At 37.3% G+C, this 15,987-nt stretch overlaps 1 protein-coding gene across 1 annotated transcript; it reads left to right on the top strand.

The window, feature by feature from the left end:
- Window positions 1-275: 275 nt before the first annotated feature.
- LOC143031495 (uncharacterized) lies at window positions 276-7,913 on the top strand. Its single transcript, XM_076195414.1, has 2 exons — window positions 276-401; window positions 4,535-7,913. The coding sequence occupies exon 2, from the start codon at window positions 4,542-4,544 to the stop codon at window positions 5,496-5,498; it is 957 nt and encodes a 318-aa protein (XP_076051529.1). The 5' UTR covers window positions 276-401; window positions 4,535-4,541; the 3' UTR covers window positions 5,499-7,913.
- Window positions 7,914-15,987: the final 8,074 nt, after the last annotated feature.

Below are 15,987 nucleotides of genomic sequence, written 5' to 3'. Positions count from 1 at the left end.
CTTTACATCATCTGATTGAAAGTCGACTGATAAATAAGCATAAATCCATCTCTGCGTATGGAATAAATACGATTAAGTAAATACTCCTTTAGAACTCGAGAATTTTTTCCATAAATAGGAGTAGGGGGGACATGGATACCCAATAATGAAAATTTAGTAATCTGTTGATATCTACCACCGCGACATGTAAATGCAGAAATATTAAGCCACCCCTTCATAATCCATATATTTACATTTTCTCTAGCTAATTGTAAATTACATTCTCTCCAGCCTAAAGTAAACAATGCGAAGCAAAAATTGAAGAATACTTAAGTGTAAATTTGCAAGAAACTATGCAGTTATTGGGGCATTTATGAGATCCAGAAGTATAAAGATTACAAACATAAGGGATTGCCAGACAGGTAATGAGCAAATATTGTTTATCATGCATTCACGAATCGAATACAAACCATAAAGAAAACAACATCGTTTCCCATTTAATTATGAGGTAGCACCAATGCTGGATACGTTGTCATATTGTGGATCATAACGAGATCACATTGTGCGCACGTTAAAACATGACTATAATTATAAAACTTGTAGGATGGTACAGGATACAGAAGGATTAAATCTTCCGCGAGGGCTTGAGTACTTTAATTTAGCAAAAGTTCCTTGATGTGCTTGCCCCCTGTCCCTGACATTCCTGCTTCATATCAAAATTGCCCTTTAGGACAAAAAAGTGCTTTGACTTATATTGAACTTAAGAATATTCATGTAAACAAATACATATACATGTATGTGCATGTGTACAGCACTGCAGATTTAATTTTTAGAAAATATTTAAGAATTTTGAGTCTCTACCTGTCCAAAATTCTGCACATCACTAACAAGATGATTTAGTTTCAGGTAGCAGTGCATTAGGTAACCAAATCCACATTTGAGTTAGGTGCAATTTATTTCAATCATTGTTATCTAACCTAACCTTTATCATGTACTTTTGATTTTCCAGCAAGGTAAATTGGATATTTGTCATGTCATGATGTAGGTGTGGTGTAATGATGACAGGTCTTAGAGAAGCTACTTATGATTATAGCCCCAAGGGGCTGACAATTGGTTCCTGGACCAGGCCTTAGATTTATTTCTGTCATCTTCAAATTTTTATTTTATTTTATTTTTATTTATTTATTTATTTATTTATTTTCTCCAGTTTTTCACACACGGAGAGCTGATAAATAATAAGGCTCCTCTCTTGCTCCTCTCTTACTGTATAGCCTTACAGTGGCTGGGAACAGTCCTCAGGCCCGTCCTTAAGATGATGTGATTGCATGAGGTGGAATGGGCGGGGGGGGGGGGGGTGAAGTAGTATGTGTGAGCAAAATTTTGACGCAGCCCGAAAGGATTTCTCCCCGTCCTCTCCTTTTATGCAATGGGGGGACGGAGAGGAGGGGTCACCGATTTAATGAAGCGGCCTTGCTGTGGATGTGCTGTGTCTTGCGACACTGCTTCTGACCCAGAGCAGTGGACAGGATGCAGGGATGACCCGTCATCCAGGAGGTGCTCAGAGAAGAGGGAGGATGGAGGGGTGTGGAGTGTATTGAGGGATGGAATGGGTGGAAATGATTTTATGCCTTTCCCTTTTTGGCTACCTCCCTTGTAAGGGGGAAAAGCCTTGGTATATGTATGTATGTAGTTGTGTAGGGGTTTTTATGTTTTCAAAAAGTAGGACAGGCACTGGTGATCTGCATAGAAAAAATAAAATAGATAAAAGAGTATTGGATACTTGTAAGACATATTTTGAAAGTGAGGGTGAACTTTGGGTATGTAGGAACTAGGTACTAGCCTTTTGGTGTTGTACCTCTGGGTGGAGGTGGGGGATAGGTGAGTTCCTAAGAGTGGTTTGATGGCTGGTTCCTCTCTTTGGGATGTTATACCTCGTTACAGTGGCTTAGTGCTCCCACTTTAATGTGTAACTCATTAACACTTTCTGTATCTAGTGCTTATCAGAGTGCATGTAAGGGCTTTCAGATTTTTCACAGTACAAGAACTGGAGTGATACAACATAAGAAAATGTGAAAGGGAAACATACATATTTACCCTTTCCGCCCAGAAAAGTACATTTCCATTTACTAGATGCTGGTTATAGCTTATCCCAGTTTGAGCAAATTTTATCATACAGATGAGAATCAGTTATTGAGCAAATGGAGTCATTGTGATGTTTAGGTTTATTTACTTAGTTGTATTATATGGGAAGGGAGCTATGCTCGTGGTGACCCGTCTTTGTATCTCTCAGCATCAAGTTTTTTCTTAAAATCTTGAATAGTGTTTGCACACACTGTTTCTTTGTCTAATTTGTTCCAAGTATCTATCACTGTGTGGGAAGCTTTTTTTCAGATCTTTTTTGTAATTATCTTTTTTAAGTTTCTTTTTGTGTCCTCTCATTTTTCCATTGTCCCAGTTCATTAAGTCATTCTTGTCTAAGGTTTCCATTCCTTTCATTATTCTATAGATAGTAAGTCTCCTCTTTCCCTTTGCTCCAGAGCTGGTAATTCTAATTTGGAGAGTCTTTGTTCATATATCATTTTGGAAAGAGTTGGTGCTAGTTTTGTTGTTGCTCTTTGTATTCTCTCTAATTTTTTTATATTCTTTTTTGGTACTTGGTGTCCATAGTGTTGCTGCGTACTCAAGTTTTGGTCTTATTAGTGTACTTAGATTTTTTTTTATAATTTCCTTGTCCAAATAAGCAAATACCACTTTTATTGACCTCAATAAATTGTAGGTTTCTCCGACTATTTTATTGCTTATCCAGTGTCATGTCCTTGCTGATCATCACTCCAAGATCTTTCTCCGAGTTTACTTTTTTGACCTCTTCTTCCCCAATTTTGTAATCATTCGATATTCTGTTTTTAATTTTATGTTTTACAAATTCCATTATACTACATTTCTTAATATTGAATTTTACTTCCCACTTTTGAGTCCATTTCCAGATCTTGTCCAAGTCTTGTAATGAGTTGCAGTCCTCCTCAGTTTTTACTTTCTTTAGTGTTTTTGCGTCATCTGCAAAGAAATTCATATAACACTCTATTCCTTCATCCATGTCATTTATGTATATGGCAAACATGATCTGAGCCAGTACTGATCCCTGTGGGACACCACTTATCACTTCTTCCCAGTTTGAGAATTTGTCTCTACTTACTACTTTCATTTTCCTCCCAGTCAGGAAGTCTTTCATCCATTCCAATAATTTTCCTCTAATGCCACCTATGGACTCTATCTTCCTTATTAGTTTTTTGTGTGGTACCTTATCAAATGCTTTGTAGGTCCAGAAAGGTACCATCTGCCCACCCATCTCTCTCTTGTATTATGTCTATTAATCTTGAGTAGAAGCAGATCAAGTTTATTGTACATGATTTTCCTTGTCTGAATCCAAATTGATTTGGATTCAGTATAGTTTTTTCTTCCAAGTGCTTAACCCATCTATTTTTGACAACTTTTTCACAAATTTTTGCTACTGTGCTCGTTAGGGAGACCAGTCTGTAGTTTGTTGGGTCTTCTTTGTTTCCTCCCTTATAAGCTGGTACAATGTTTGCCTTCTTCCAGTATCCAATTTGCAATTCTGTCCAGACCATGTGATTTTCTGACATCAAGGGTTTTGATTTGGTCGCTGATTTCCCTCTTATGATTATTTCTTTCATTAAGGGGGATATCTCTCTCTCTCTCTATTTCCTCACAGTTAGGTGAGTTTTCTATTGTGAATACTGATTTGAAATGGTTTTTCATAATTTCAGCCATTTCCAGTTATTTTGTATATTCATTTTTACCTTGACACAGTTTTTCTATTTTTTTGTTCTTTAGTTTGCCATTTACATACTTTTAAGATAGTTTGGGTACTTCCTTGCATTTTTCTATTATTATTATTGTTTTTTTTTCATAGTTTCTCTTTTCATCTCTGCGTATTTTTACATACTCATTTTTTAGTTTGTTTTCTTGTCTCTTTTCCATTTCTTCCAAGCTTTGTCTTTATCATCCTTAGCTTCACTACATTGAATCAACATGCACATAGGTAGTGTGAGTATATTATAGTGTTAAGTAGCCAATGAGTGACTTTCAACATATCCCTTGTCATTTAACTTTATTCTTGATGCAGTATGTATTTGTAGTGTACTGGTTGGTGCCTGTTATATGTTTATGTTGGGTGCTGCTGTCTGTGTGTATTCATGATTCTTTATGAAGCATTCATTTGAGAATGAGAAGACCTATTTATAAGATGATCTGTAGATATAATGCCCAAACCTCTGATATTACATCCTCTCCAAAAGTTAAGTGATAGATTTTATTCACAGAGGGAGGTAAATTATGTTTGGGTTGAATTCATTCGTGTACCAGGTACAGTATCAAGATTTTGTTAATAAAAAATACTGCTTTGGCAGAACAAGATTGATCATGAAGACTTTTCAGGGAGTTACACACAGAGTCCATATATTTACTGCATAACAACACAAACAGAAGAGAAACTGCTTTGATATAAATTACTTATGTTTCATAATTTTCATTTCAGGTTTGATATGATGACTCAACCAGGACAGAAACATTTCCAGTGTGACCAGTGTGATGCAGCTTTCTTACAAAAGACTCATCTCAAAAGGCATATGATGACCCACACAGGAGAGAAGCCTTTCCAGTGTGCCCTGTGTGATGCAGCATTCTCACAAAACACTCATCTCAAGAGGCATATGATATCTCACACTGGACAGAAGCCTTTCCAGTGTGACCTATGTAGTACAACTTGTTTACAAAAGAGTGATCTCAAAAGACACATGATGCGTCATGCAGGTGAAAAGCCTTTCCAGTGTGTCCTGTGCGATACAGCCTTTTCAGGAAAGAGTGACCTTAATAGGCATATGGCAACCCACAGCGGAGAGAAGCCTTTCCAGTGTAACCTGTGCTATGCAGCCTTCTCAGGAAAGAGTATTCTCAAAGGGCATATGATGACCCACACAGAAGAGAGGCCTTTCCAGTGTGACCAGTGTGATGAAGCTTTCTCAAGAAAAAGTGATCTCAAAAGGCATCTGGTGATCCATACAGGAGAGAAGCCTTTCCAGTGCAACATGTGTGATGCAGCTTTCTCTCGAAAGAGTCGTCTCAAAAGTCACATTAAGACCCACAGTGGAGACAAATATATAGAGTGTGGCCTGTGTGATGCAGCTGTATCAGAACAGAGTTTCAAAAGACACGTAATGACCCACACTGGAGAAAAACCTTTCCAATGTGAACTTTGTGATGCAGCTTTCTCAAGGAAGAGTCATGTCAAACAGCACATGATGACCCACACTGGACAGAAGCCTTTCCATTGTGACCAGTGTGATGCTTCGTTCTCAGGGAAAAGCAACCTCAAAAGACATACAATGACCCATACTGGAGAGAAGCCTTTCCATTGTGACATGTGTGATGCAGCTTTCTCAGAAAGGAGTACTCTCAAACGTCATGTGTTGTCCCACACAGGAGAGAAACCTTTTCAGTGAGGCTTGTGGAAATCAGGTTTCTCATGAGTGATCTTGAGACTATACGTTGATTTGCACTGGAGAGTGGCCTTTCCAGTGTGACCTGTGCAATGCAATTTTCTCAAGAATCATGTAATGACACACACCTGTGAGAAGCATTAGCAGTCTGAGTTATCTAATTCAGCTCTCTGAAAAAAGTGGTCAGAATCAGCATGTGACGACCCAACAAAGGAGTGAAATCTTTCTATGTGATCTAGGTACAGAATTCGGTGCAAGAGCCCTTAAACCCACCCATCTGTTGAATTGCATCACCCAAACACATACATCAATACTTAGCAAGAAAACAATTCCAGATGCATTCTACTCAAACATCTAAAACAACCTAACCATAGTACCCCACAACACTTCCATAAAAAAAAGCCAGGTTAACACACAGCTCACTAGACATGCACTCCTTGATAGACTACCAAATTCTGTACTTCATGAGACTCATTTAGAAATCAAACCAACAGAGAAATCAGTCACAAAATGAGCAAGAAGTTCATTGACGTGTATTTTCAGGTCATCACCAAGCATTCAAAACAGTATCAACACAGGCTTAGCCTGCAAGCAGAATCAATACCTTAAATGCACCCAGAATAATGGCAACAAATAGCACATTACAATACACTATCTTATGCTCATTCCTGACAGGTCCACAAAATTTCTTTATTGAGTTATTTATGAGTTGAAACAGTGGCCATGATTCCTCAGGAACCACAGATCTGCAATAGAGAACTACAGTGGTAGAATGACTGATATATATATATATATATATATATATATATATATATATATATATATATATATATATATATATATATATAAAAGACATATAAGGTGTATGATTACCCACACAGGTGAGAAAATGTTTCATTGTGAGTTGTATGATGTAGTGGCCTATGCTTGAAAAAAAAAAATAATAATAAAATTGAAATTTACTCTCATATTTATCTTGCTTATTGTTACACTTTCACACTTGGCATTATCTCCTGGCATCCTCTGCCTGTTAAAGGTAAAGTAATTTTGATAGACTTCATGGGGTATTGTTTGAGTTATTTGTATTTCTTTGTACATCAGAAATTACTGCACACTATGTAAATAAATGTGCAATTTAAGTGTTACCTATGATATGTGTAAGATGTCATATGATCATTGAGGTTCCTTATTATTTAAACATTGTATGTGAGGAAGGTATGGGGATGCAGTGGTCAAGCAGGTTTGTGCCACCTCTTTAAGTAAGATGTCATGAGAAGAAGTTAAGAAAGACTCCGTGTCTAAAGGATGTGAAGAATGTTTCCCATACAGATGCATAAATAATTGGAATAGCTTAGAAGGTAATATAGCCAAAGCTGGAACAGTACCCAATTTAAAATCTAAACATAATTGGAAAATAAGGATATAGACCAAATTGGAACTATATATGAATTGGAGACTATATCTGATAAAACTGGAGAGTAGGAGACAGGACCCCGCAAGCATTGTCCCTTTCTTGTGTACTACAATTAGGTTAACTTGAAACTGTAATCCAGTGCATAGTGGCAGTAAGGGCACACAGTCTTAAATCACAAGCATCAATCCAGGTCCATGTCTACCCCTTATTAAAAATGGGATTTGATATCTAATTGGATTTCTATATGTAAGAAATGTCAGGTAATGTGTTTATGCCAGGGTGCACTTTGCTATTATCAAAGTCTTTATTGTTGCCATATCTGCTGAGTTGCCATTGGATTTAAACTTGGAACCATAGTATGTAAGGTGGAGATGGGTGTGATGCACTTCTTCGAACACAATATCTTATATTTAAATGTTTATATTGTCAGTTAAGTGAGTTCTTACAAACCAGATGCTATGTCTGAAAATTTGGGAGTGTGAATAAGCAGACATGTTACAGTTTTTCAAATATTAGTCCTTGTAAAATGCATTAAATTTAAAGATGAACTTCTTAAGGAGTTTTACTGGATGATTTATTGGTATGGGGCAGGAAATACACTTAATGAATTACATACCTAGTTATTTTCTTCACTTGAATTTATTTTAAAGTTTTCATTTACTTAAAAATTAATGTCAGTGGCATCTGTTTAGTGTGATTTTTGGACCTGATAAAATATTATTAGAAAAATTTTGGGCAGAGAGTATCCTCATGACTTTCAAAGTGGTATCCACGTTCCAATATTTCATCAGAAATAGAACAGTCAATATGTCACCTATTGTGAAAAAAACATTTGTTTCCTTTTGAAACAGGAAAAGATGTTCACTCGTAAGATTGTCAAAAACTAACCTACTCACATGTATGGAACTTTGAAGAAGCTGCATTTCTCCCTTGTTTTTGCTAAATAAGCCTTCCACATCCACACAACCCTCTCCCAACATCTTTACTTTCTTAGTGATACAATCTTTAACCCATTCAACTGCGATGACAAGATTCTTGTCATTTGGTCAAATAAAACAAAAAATCATAAAACACCAAAATGTTTGATCAAACACCAGAAAAATATGACGTCAGTCCTCGCTTCGCGAAGCGAGGACTGTCATATTTTTCTGGTGTTTGATCAAACATTTTGGTGTTTTATGATTTTTTGTTTTATTTGACCAAATGACAAGAATCTTGTCATCGTAGTTGAATGGGTATAGAACACCAAAAATAAAGGCACTTAATATGCAAAATTGCCGATGACTTTTCATGAGTTGTTCTCATTGACTTCTGCCACAAATTAGCTGTTAGACAAATCTTTTGCAACTAAGAACATTGTAATGGAGTAAAATAGGACAAGGTAACAGAGCTTATGAATATAACTTTGTAATAGTTTCATGAGAAGGAACAAAACAATTATACATACATATACCAAATCACTCCCACCCATTTCATTTCCCATATATTCCACTCCCCTCCACCCTCCTCCTTCCCTCCTATCTTGGCACCTCCTGGATGACAGGTCATCCCTGCATCCTGTCCACTGCCCTGGGTCACAAGCAGTGTCGCAAGACACAGCACATCCACAGCAAGGCTGCTTCATAAATTCGGCGACCCCCCTCTCCGTCCCCTCATGCAGGAAAGGAGAAGATGGGGAGAAATCCCTTCGAGCTGTGTCAATTTTTTTCTCATACATACTTCCTCACCCCCCATCCCCGACCCACTCCCCCTCATGCATCACAGCTTCATCTATACACAACCCTTCTCCATTCACCTCTATCTTCTGTCCTCTCCTGACCTACCTCTACAGACATTCCTCTCTTTTGTAATGCCCCTTTCACCCCATCCATCTAATCCTAGGACGCCCCCTCATAATCACTCCTTCCACCTCCGCATTCCACACTTCTTTTACTAATCTTTCTTCACTCATTCTTTCCATGTGTCCAAACCATCCCAATACTCTTTCACCCACCCTATCTCCCAGCTCCCTTTCCACCCCTGTTCTCCTCCTCACCTCCTCATTTCTCACTATCTAGCCTAGTAACCCCTATCATACTTCTCAGACATTTCATCTCAAACACATTCAAACACCTTCTCTCTTCCTCTCTCATGTTCCATGTTTCTGCCCTGTACATTGCTGTTGGCACAATCACTCCTTCATATTACCTCCTCTTAGCATCCATTACACTTTTTAATCCAACAAGGCATTTACTCGCTTCTCTCAATCTACATTCTACCTCCACCCCCACTCCTCCCTTTCCTTCCACATTCGTACCCAAGTATCTAAAACTCTCCACTTCCTCCAGTCTTTCACCCTTGATGCTCACTTCCAGCCTGCTGTCACTCTCTCCCCTTGTACATCTCATCACCTTACTTTTGCCCACATTTATCTTTAGAAAATAACTTCATGTAATGGAACAAAACAAGTATGGCACAAGGATGTTATAGGATGAAATGACTATGATTTATTCATAATTTATATGATAATATGCTTATATATTTAATACTGCTTTCTATAGTGTGTACAAGGACATGTACAGATCTACAATAAGATTTACATCTCATATATTCAAATATCATCAACAAATACATCACATATGTTTAATAATTTTGTTAAATAATGTATTTGATTAGATTAACATAGCATAAGAACATAAGAATGAAGGAGACTGCAAGAGACCATAAGGCCTACACTAGGCAGCTCCTTATCCATCACCACCTGTCATCCCCCCGATCCATAAAGTTGTCTAATTGTTTCTTAAAACAACTGATAGTTTCAGCGCTTACTACATAGTTACTAAGTTTATTTCATTCGTTGACCATCCTATTAGTAAACCAATTCTTGCCTATTTCCTTTTTAAATCTAAATTTGTTCAGTTTATAACCATTACTGCGAGTCCTGCCCTGTTGTTTTATTATGATGACCTTGTTTGCATTACCCTTGTTAAAGCCTTTGATCCACTTGAACACATCTATTAGATCACCCCGCACTCTGCATCATTCCAGAGAGTGTAAGTTAAGGTGCCTAAGCTTCTTCGTAAGGCAAATTTCTGAGTCCATGTATCATTTTGGTCATTCTTCTCTGTACTGATTCTAGTGAATTGATGTCCATTCTGTAGGATGGAGACCAAAACTGTACTGCATTGTCAAGGATGGGTCTAACTATCGCTAGATAGAGTTTAGTAATTATCTCTGCACTTCTATTCATTACTGTCTTAGCAATGAAGCCTAATGCACTGTTAGCTTTATTTCTGGCGCTAATGCACCGTTTCCTGGTTTTAAGGTCAGGATTCACTAAAACTCCCAAGTCTCGCACTCAGTTTTCTCTAAAAGCGTCTTATCTAAGCTGTATCTATTGTCGGGGTTATGTAGCCCTACGTTTAACACGCTACACTTAGAGATATTGAAGTTCATTTGCCATTTCACCGACCATGTGAACAACTTGTTAAGATAATCCTGCAGAATCTCTGCGTCGTCTCCTGACCTAATTAGGCATCCTACTTTAGTGTCGTCCGCAAACTTACAAACATCACTATTTATCCCGTCGTCTAAGTCGGTTATGTACATAATGAGCAACAAAGGATCCAAAACCGAGCCCTGGGGGATCTTCACTAGTAACATTACCCCACCTAGATTTTACTCCATTTATGGTGACCCGCTGTTTCCTGTTACTAGTCTAAACTCTAATCCATTCTAACACTTTTCCTCCTATGCCATGGGCTTTGATTTTATTTAGTAGTCTCTGATGTGGCACCTTGTCGAAAGCTTTGCTAAAGTCAAGGTAAATAGTATCGTAATTATTATTGTTATCTGATGCCATATATACTTTAGTGTAAAAGGATAGAAGATTAGTCACACATGACTTACCCTTGGAGAAACCATGCTGTGAATCACGAATTAAATTATGTCCTTCAATGTGTTCTCTGAGTCTATTTACTATTACTGATTCAAGCATTTTTCCTATAACCGATGGCAAACTGATTGGCCTGTAGTTGCATATAGACGATCTATCTCCCTTCTTAAAACAGGAACAACGTTTGCTTGCCTCCAAGCAGTAGGCACAAAACCAGTGTCTACTGATTTATTAAATATTTCAGTTAACTGGTGGCAGATTTCAAATTTACACTCCTTTAGCATTCTCGGAAAAAAATTCGTCTGGACCCGGGGATTTTGCAGCTTTAAGTCTTTCAGTCTGCTTGACTACTACTTTACTAATGCTGATATTGGATGGACTACTTTCTTCATCCCCTCTGAAAATCGGATCGCAGTCAGGTACTTTATCTAACTTCTCATTAGTAAACACAGATAGAAAATAATTGTTAAATTCCTCACTCACTTTTTCCTCCGATTCTATAATGACATTTTCGTCATTTTTAATTGGTCCTATTCTTTACTTTTTGTTCTATAGAGATGAAAGAAACCCTTTGGGTTGGATCTTGCTTGACTAGCAACCTTAATTTAATAATTACGTTTCGCTGTACATGTATTCCTTTTAACCAGCTTAGCCATTTCGTTATATCTTGATCTAAGGTGTGTTTCCCCGTTTTTCATGTTTACGTAAAGTCCTCTTTTCATTCAGATCTCGTGTTTCAATCTGCCCGTCATCCATTTGGGAGTATTACTATTTTTCCGTATTAACTTCAGGGGGAGAAATGTATTTTGTGCATTAATAATAAAATAAGTTACATTGCTATACATTTCATTCAAATCGCTGACCTGTTTAGCCCTCGCTCCCAAATGACCTGACCCAAGGTATGCATATCACCCTCCGTGACCCAACCTCTAGTCATGACCTGACCCCCGGTCACGCACCGAGACTCGACAAAGTCCGAAACGTCCGCATGACATTTCATATTCAATTTCAAATAGGTTTTTATATTGTCAAAGTTTGCTCTCCTGAAGTCTGGTACTTGGACGTTATTCGTACCTTTTAATTCTTCCCAAATAATATTAAATCTTATTTCTTGATCGCTAGAGCCTAGACTATCTCCCACTTTTACGTTACTCATTAGGTGCTCGTTATTAGTTAAAACTAAGTCCAGAGTATTTACTCCCCTCGGAGGAACGTTAATCACTTCTTTTAAGAAATCCTGCACCACATCTAGGAATTTCTTTGTTTCCTGATCTATTAAAGTTTCCCAGTCAATGTTTCTATAATTAGAATCTCTCATGATCACAACGTTTTTGTACTGGGACGCTCTGCGAATTTCATGAACCAGTGGGTCAGTCTGCTCAATGCTGAGGTTAGGTCTGTACAAGACGCCAATAATAACTTTCTTATTCTTACCTATAATCTCTACCCAAATGGATTCCGTACAGTCCTCTTCCTTAATCGAATTGTTGATAATACAGTTTATTTTATTTTATTTATTTATCTATTTTAACGAAAAGTGCTACACCTCCCCCACTCCTAACCCTATTCTTGTGAAAAAACTTATATCCTTCTATTTCGATTTCCGGAAGGAAATGTTTATCAACCATGTTGATCCAGGACTCAGTAATAGCTATAATATCGAAGTTCTCTACGCATGCTTTACCTCGCAGCAAATCAATTTTGTTAAATATGCTTCTGCTATTTGTATAGTAAACTTTAAGTTTATCTTCACCAGCTTTGGTGAGTCTTTTCACAGTCCCTCTCTAAGTTGTTTATATTACTTAAACTATATTCCGATACTCCCCTCCCCTTACTCCCACGTAATCTACCCGAAAAAAACCTGTAGGATGCCTACTTCTCGCTCAAGGGATTCAGTAAGGAGCCAAAATCCTCTGGGCGACAAGTGCACCCCGTCCCTTGTATATAGATTATTCCTACCGTAAAAGCGGTCCCAGTTGTCGACAAATGCCCATCCATTGGCCTTACAATTAAGACTGGAGGGGCCAGTGTATTTTTTATGTGGAAGTGTCTTTATAGAAGAAGTGATTGTCTCAGTTGTATTTACTCAGTGTTATTTTTCTTTTATATATGACATGTATGGCATTATTTTATCTTATATTGTTAGTCTTTCATTTTTAAAGTATCTTTTAAGGTCAACTAATGTATATGTACTAATTATGAAGAGCTAGAATTTAAGTTTGAAATCAACATAACAGAAGCAGTGGAAGTCTGTTTTATCTATAAGCTAATGAAAAGTAAATAAAAAGGTTTAGAAGCAATTGTTTAGTGAAAAAATAAAACATGTCACACAGACCACATTGGTATTATCACTATCACAATCCTTCAATCCATACCCAGCACTTACAGTGCAAAAAAATTGTATCATAAACATGTGCATATTTCCAAACCTTGTTCAGGTCTGTGTATGTGTGTGTGTGTATTTTACCTAGTATCTTTCGGGAAGGGGAGCTATGCTCGTGGTATCCCGTCTTTGTATCTCACTGTGTCTATTTTGCTCTTAAATTCGTGTATAGTTTTTGCACACACTATTGTTTTGTCCACTTTGTTCCACATGTCTACCACTCTGTGTGGAAAGCTGTTTTTCAGATTTCTTCTATAACTATCCTTTTTGAGATTTTTCATGTCCTCTTGTGTTTCTCTTGTTCCAGTTTTGTAAGTCCTCTCTATCAAGAACTTCTGTGCCTTTCATAATTCTGTAGATGGTCAGTAGGCCACCTCTTTCTTTTTTGTTCCAAAGTAGGTAATTTCAATTTAGCTAGTCTCTACATATGACAGGTTTGCAAATGCTGGGGTCATTTTCATGGTTGCTCTCTGGATTCTTTCAATTTTCTTTATATTTCTTTTGGTACTGGGTGACCGTAGTGTCGCAGTATACTCCAGTCCAGGCCTTATTAATGTGACTAATATCTTTTTAAACATTTCCTCATCTAAATAGGTAAAAGATAACTTTATTGATCTTAGCAAGTTGTAGGATTCTCCGACAATCTTGTTGATTTGTTTATCAGGGGACAAGTCATTTGAGATAGATACTCCCAGGTCTTTTTCAGATACCACTTTACTTCCTTTGTTCCAATTGTATATTATCCTAATATTCCTTTTTTACTTTTTCCGAACTTCATTATGCTACATTTCTTAATGTTGAAGTCAGCTTCCCACTTCTGACTCCATTTCTAAACCTTGTTTAGGTCTCTCTGTAGTGATTTACAATCCACTTCGGTTTTCACTTTCCTCAACAATTTAGCATCATCTGCAAAGAAGCTCATGCAACATCATACATCTTCATCCATGCCATTCACATCAATAGCAAGCATTATTGGAGCTAATACTGGTCCATGTGGAATTCCACTAATCACCTCCCAACCTGAACACTTTTCTCTGGCACTACTCTCATTTTTCTACCGTGCAGGAAATCCTCCATCCAGTTCAGTAGGTTACCTTGTATCCCCTATGTTTTCTTTTTTATATAATTGTTTGTGTGGTACTTTGTCGAAGTCTTCTTGTAAGTCTAGGAAAGCACAATCAGCCCATCCATCCCTTGTATTATATCTATTAGTCTTGAGTAGAAACAGATTAAATTTGTAGCACATGGTCTTTCCTCTCTGAATCCAAATTGTCTCAAGTTTATTATATTGTTTTCCAGGTGTTTTTTCCATCTATTCTTGATCATCTTTTCACAAATTTTGGCTACAGTGCTTGTAAGAGAGACCGGTCTGTAACTAGTTGGTTCTTCCTTATTTCTTCCTTTATATACTGGTACAATGTTGACATTTTCCAGTCCTTTGGCATTTTTCCTTCTTTGAGTGAGCAACTTATTATGTTATATATTTTGTCCATTAATTCTTCTTTACATTCTTTTAGTATACAATTTGCAATTTTGTCTGGGCCGTGTGACTTCCTAACGTCAAGGTTCGTTAATTGATCCTTTATTTCTTTTTGTGTTATTGCTATTTCTTACACGGGGAGGGGGAGGGGATCGTGCTTCGCTCTCTTCATCCCAATGTTGTATTTTTTCCCCAGTGAAAACTGACTTGAAGTGATTGTCCATGACTTCAGCCATTTCTAGATATTCTGTGTATTCTGTATTTCCATGACGTAGTTTCAGAATTTCCTGTTTATTTTTAAGTTTACCATTCACACATCTATAGAATAGTTTGGGTTGATCTTTGCATTTTTCTATGATGTCTTTTTCACAGTTTCTTGTTTCCTCTCTGCTCACTTCTACATTTTAATTTCTACGGTTAATACATATTTGCTATTTTCCATTTTCTTTATCTTTTCTCCATCTTTTCCGATTTCTACCTCTTCTATCTTTCTCACTGCATCTTCTGTTGAAACAACATTTAATATACACCTTCTCTTGTTTTTGTATTGGTACGTATTTATTCACTCCTTCAATGTAGAATTTCTACCAGTTTGCATTCTGAAAGAATTTCTTAAGTTTTACAAAGTCCGTTTTGTTGTACATCAGCACTCCTTTTCCGTATTTCTCATTTCTCTCTATATATTTTTTTCCCTTAAATTCAGCTTCTCTTAGTATGTGGTCACTCTTTCCAAATGGTGTCTTGTATTCAATTTTATCTACAATTTTAGGCTAATTTGTAAATATTAGATCCAGTCTCGACGGTTCTTCATAACTTCTGTATCTGGTGTTTACATTTACCCATTGTGTCATTGTTCTATGGTCATGTCAAGTAATACATTTCCCCATAGGTGTGTGTGTGTGTGTGTGTGTGTGTGTGTGTGTGTGTGTGTGTGTGTGTGTGTGTGTGTGTGTGTGTGTGTGTGTTTACCAGGAGATACCAAGGAGTGTCCTATCGTGTGCGGCCATTAACAAGATTTTTTTTTCTATCTCATGGGAGTGGGGGTGAGGTGTCCTAGAGGTGAGATAGAGTCGAGTTCATTCCTTCCTCATCATGAATGACCATTACGTACCTTTTGACCGTAGGAGTCTCGCTTATCTAGTAGCACTGAGTCGTTTCACCAACTTTTGTCCCTTTCGTTCATTTCGTCACATTCTCCCCCTTATTGCCTCCAATCATCCAACTTGTCAAATTCTGGGTTGTTCCTTTTAGTTATCTTTTCATATCCCTCTTTCTCTCACTTCAGTACATTTTTCTGTCAAGGAGAATTAAATATAGAGTTTTTCCTTATGTATCTTCCGC

Source organism: Oratosquilla oratoria, chromosome 12 (genome assembly GCF_046742065.1).
Source record: "Oratosquilla oratoria isolate Oo_2021 chromosome 12, ASM4674206v1, whole genome shotgun sequence".
Classification (NCBI taxonomy): domain Eukaryota; kingdom Metazoa; phylum Arthropoda; class Malacostraca; order Stomatopoda; family Squillidae; genus Oratosquilla; species Oratosquilla oratoria.
This window is presented reverse-complemented; position numbering and strand designations above follow the sequence as displayed.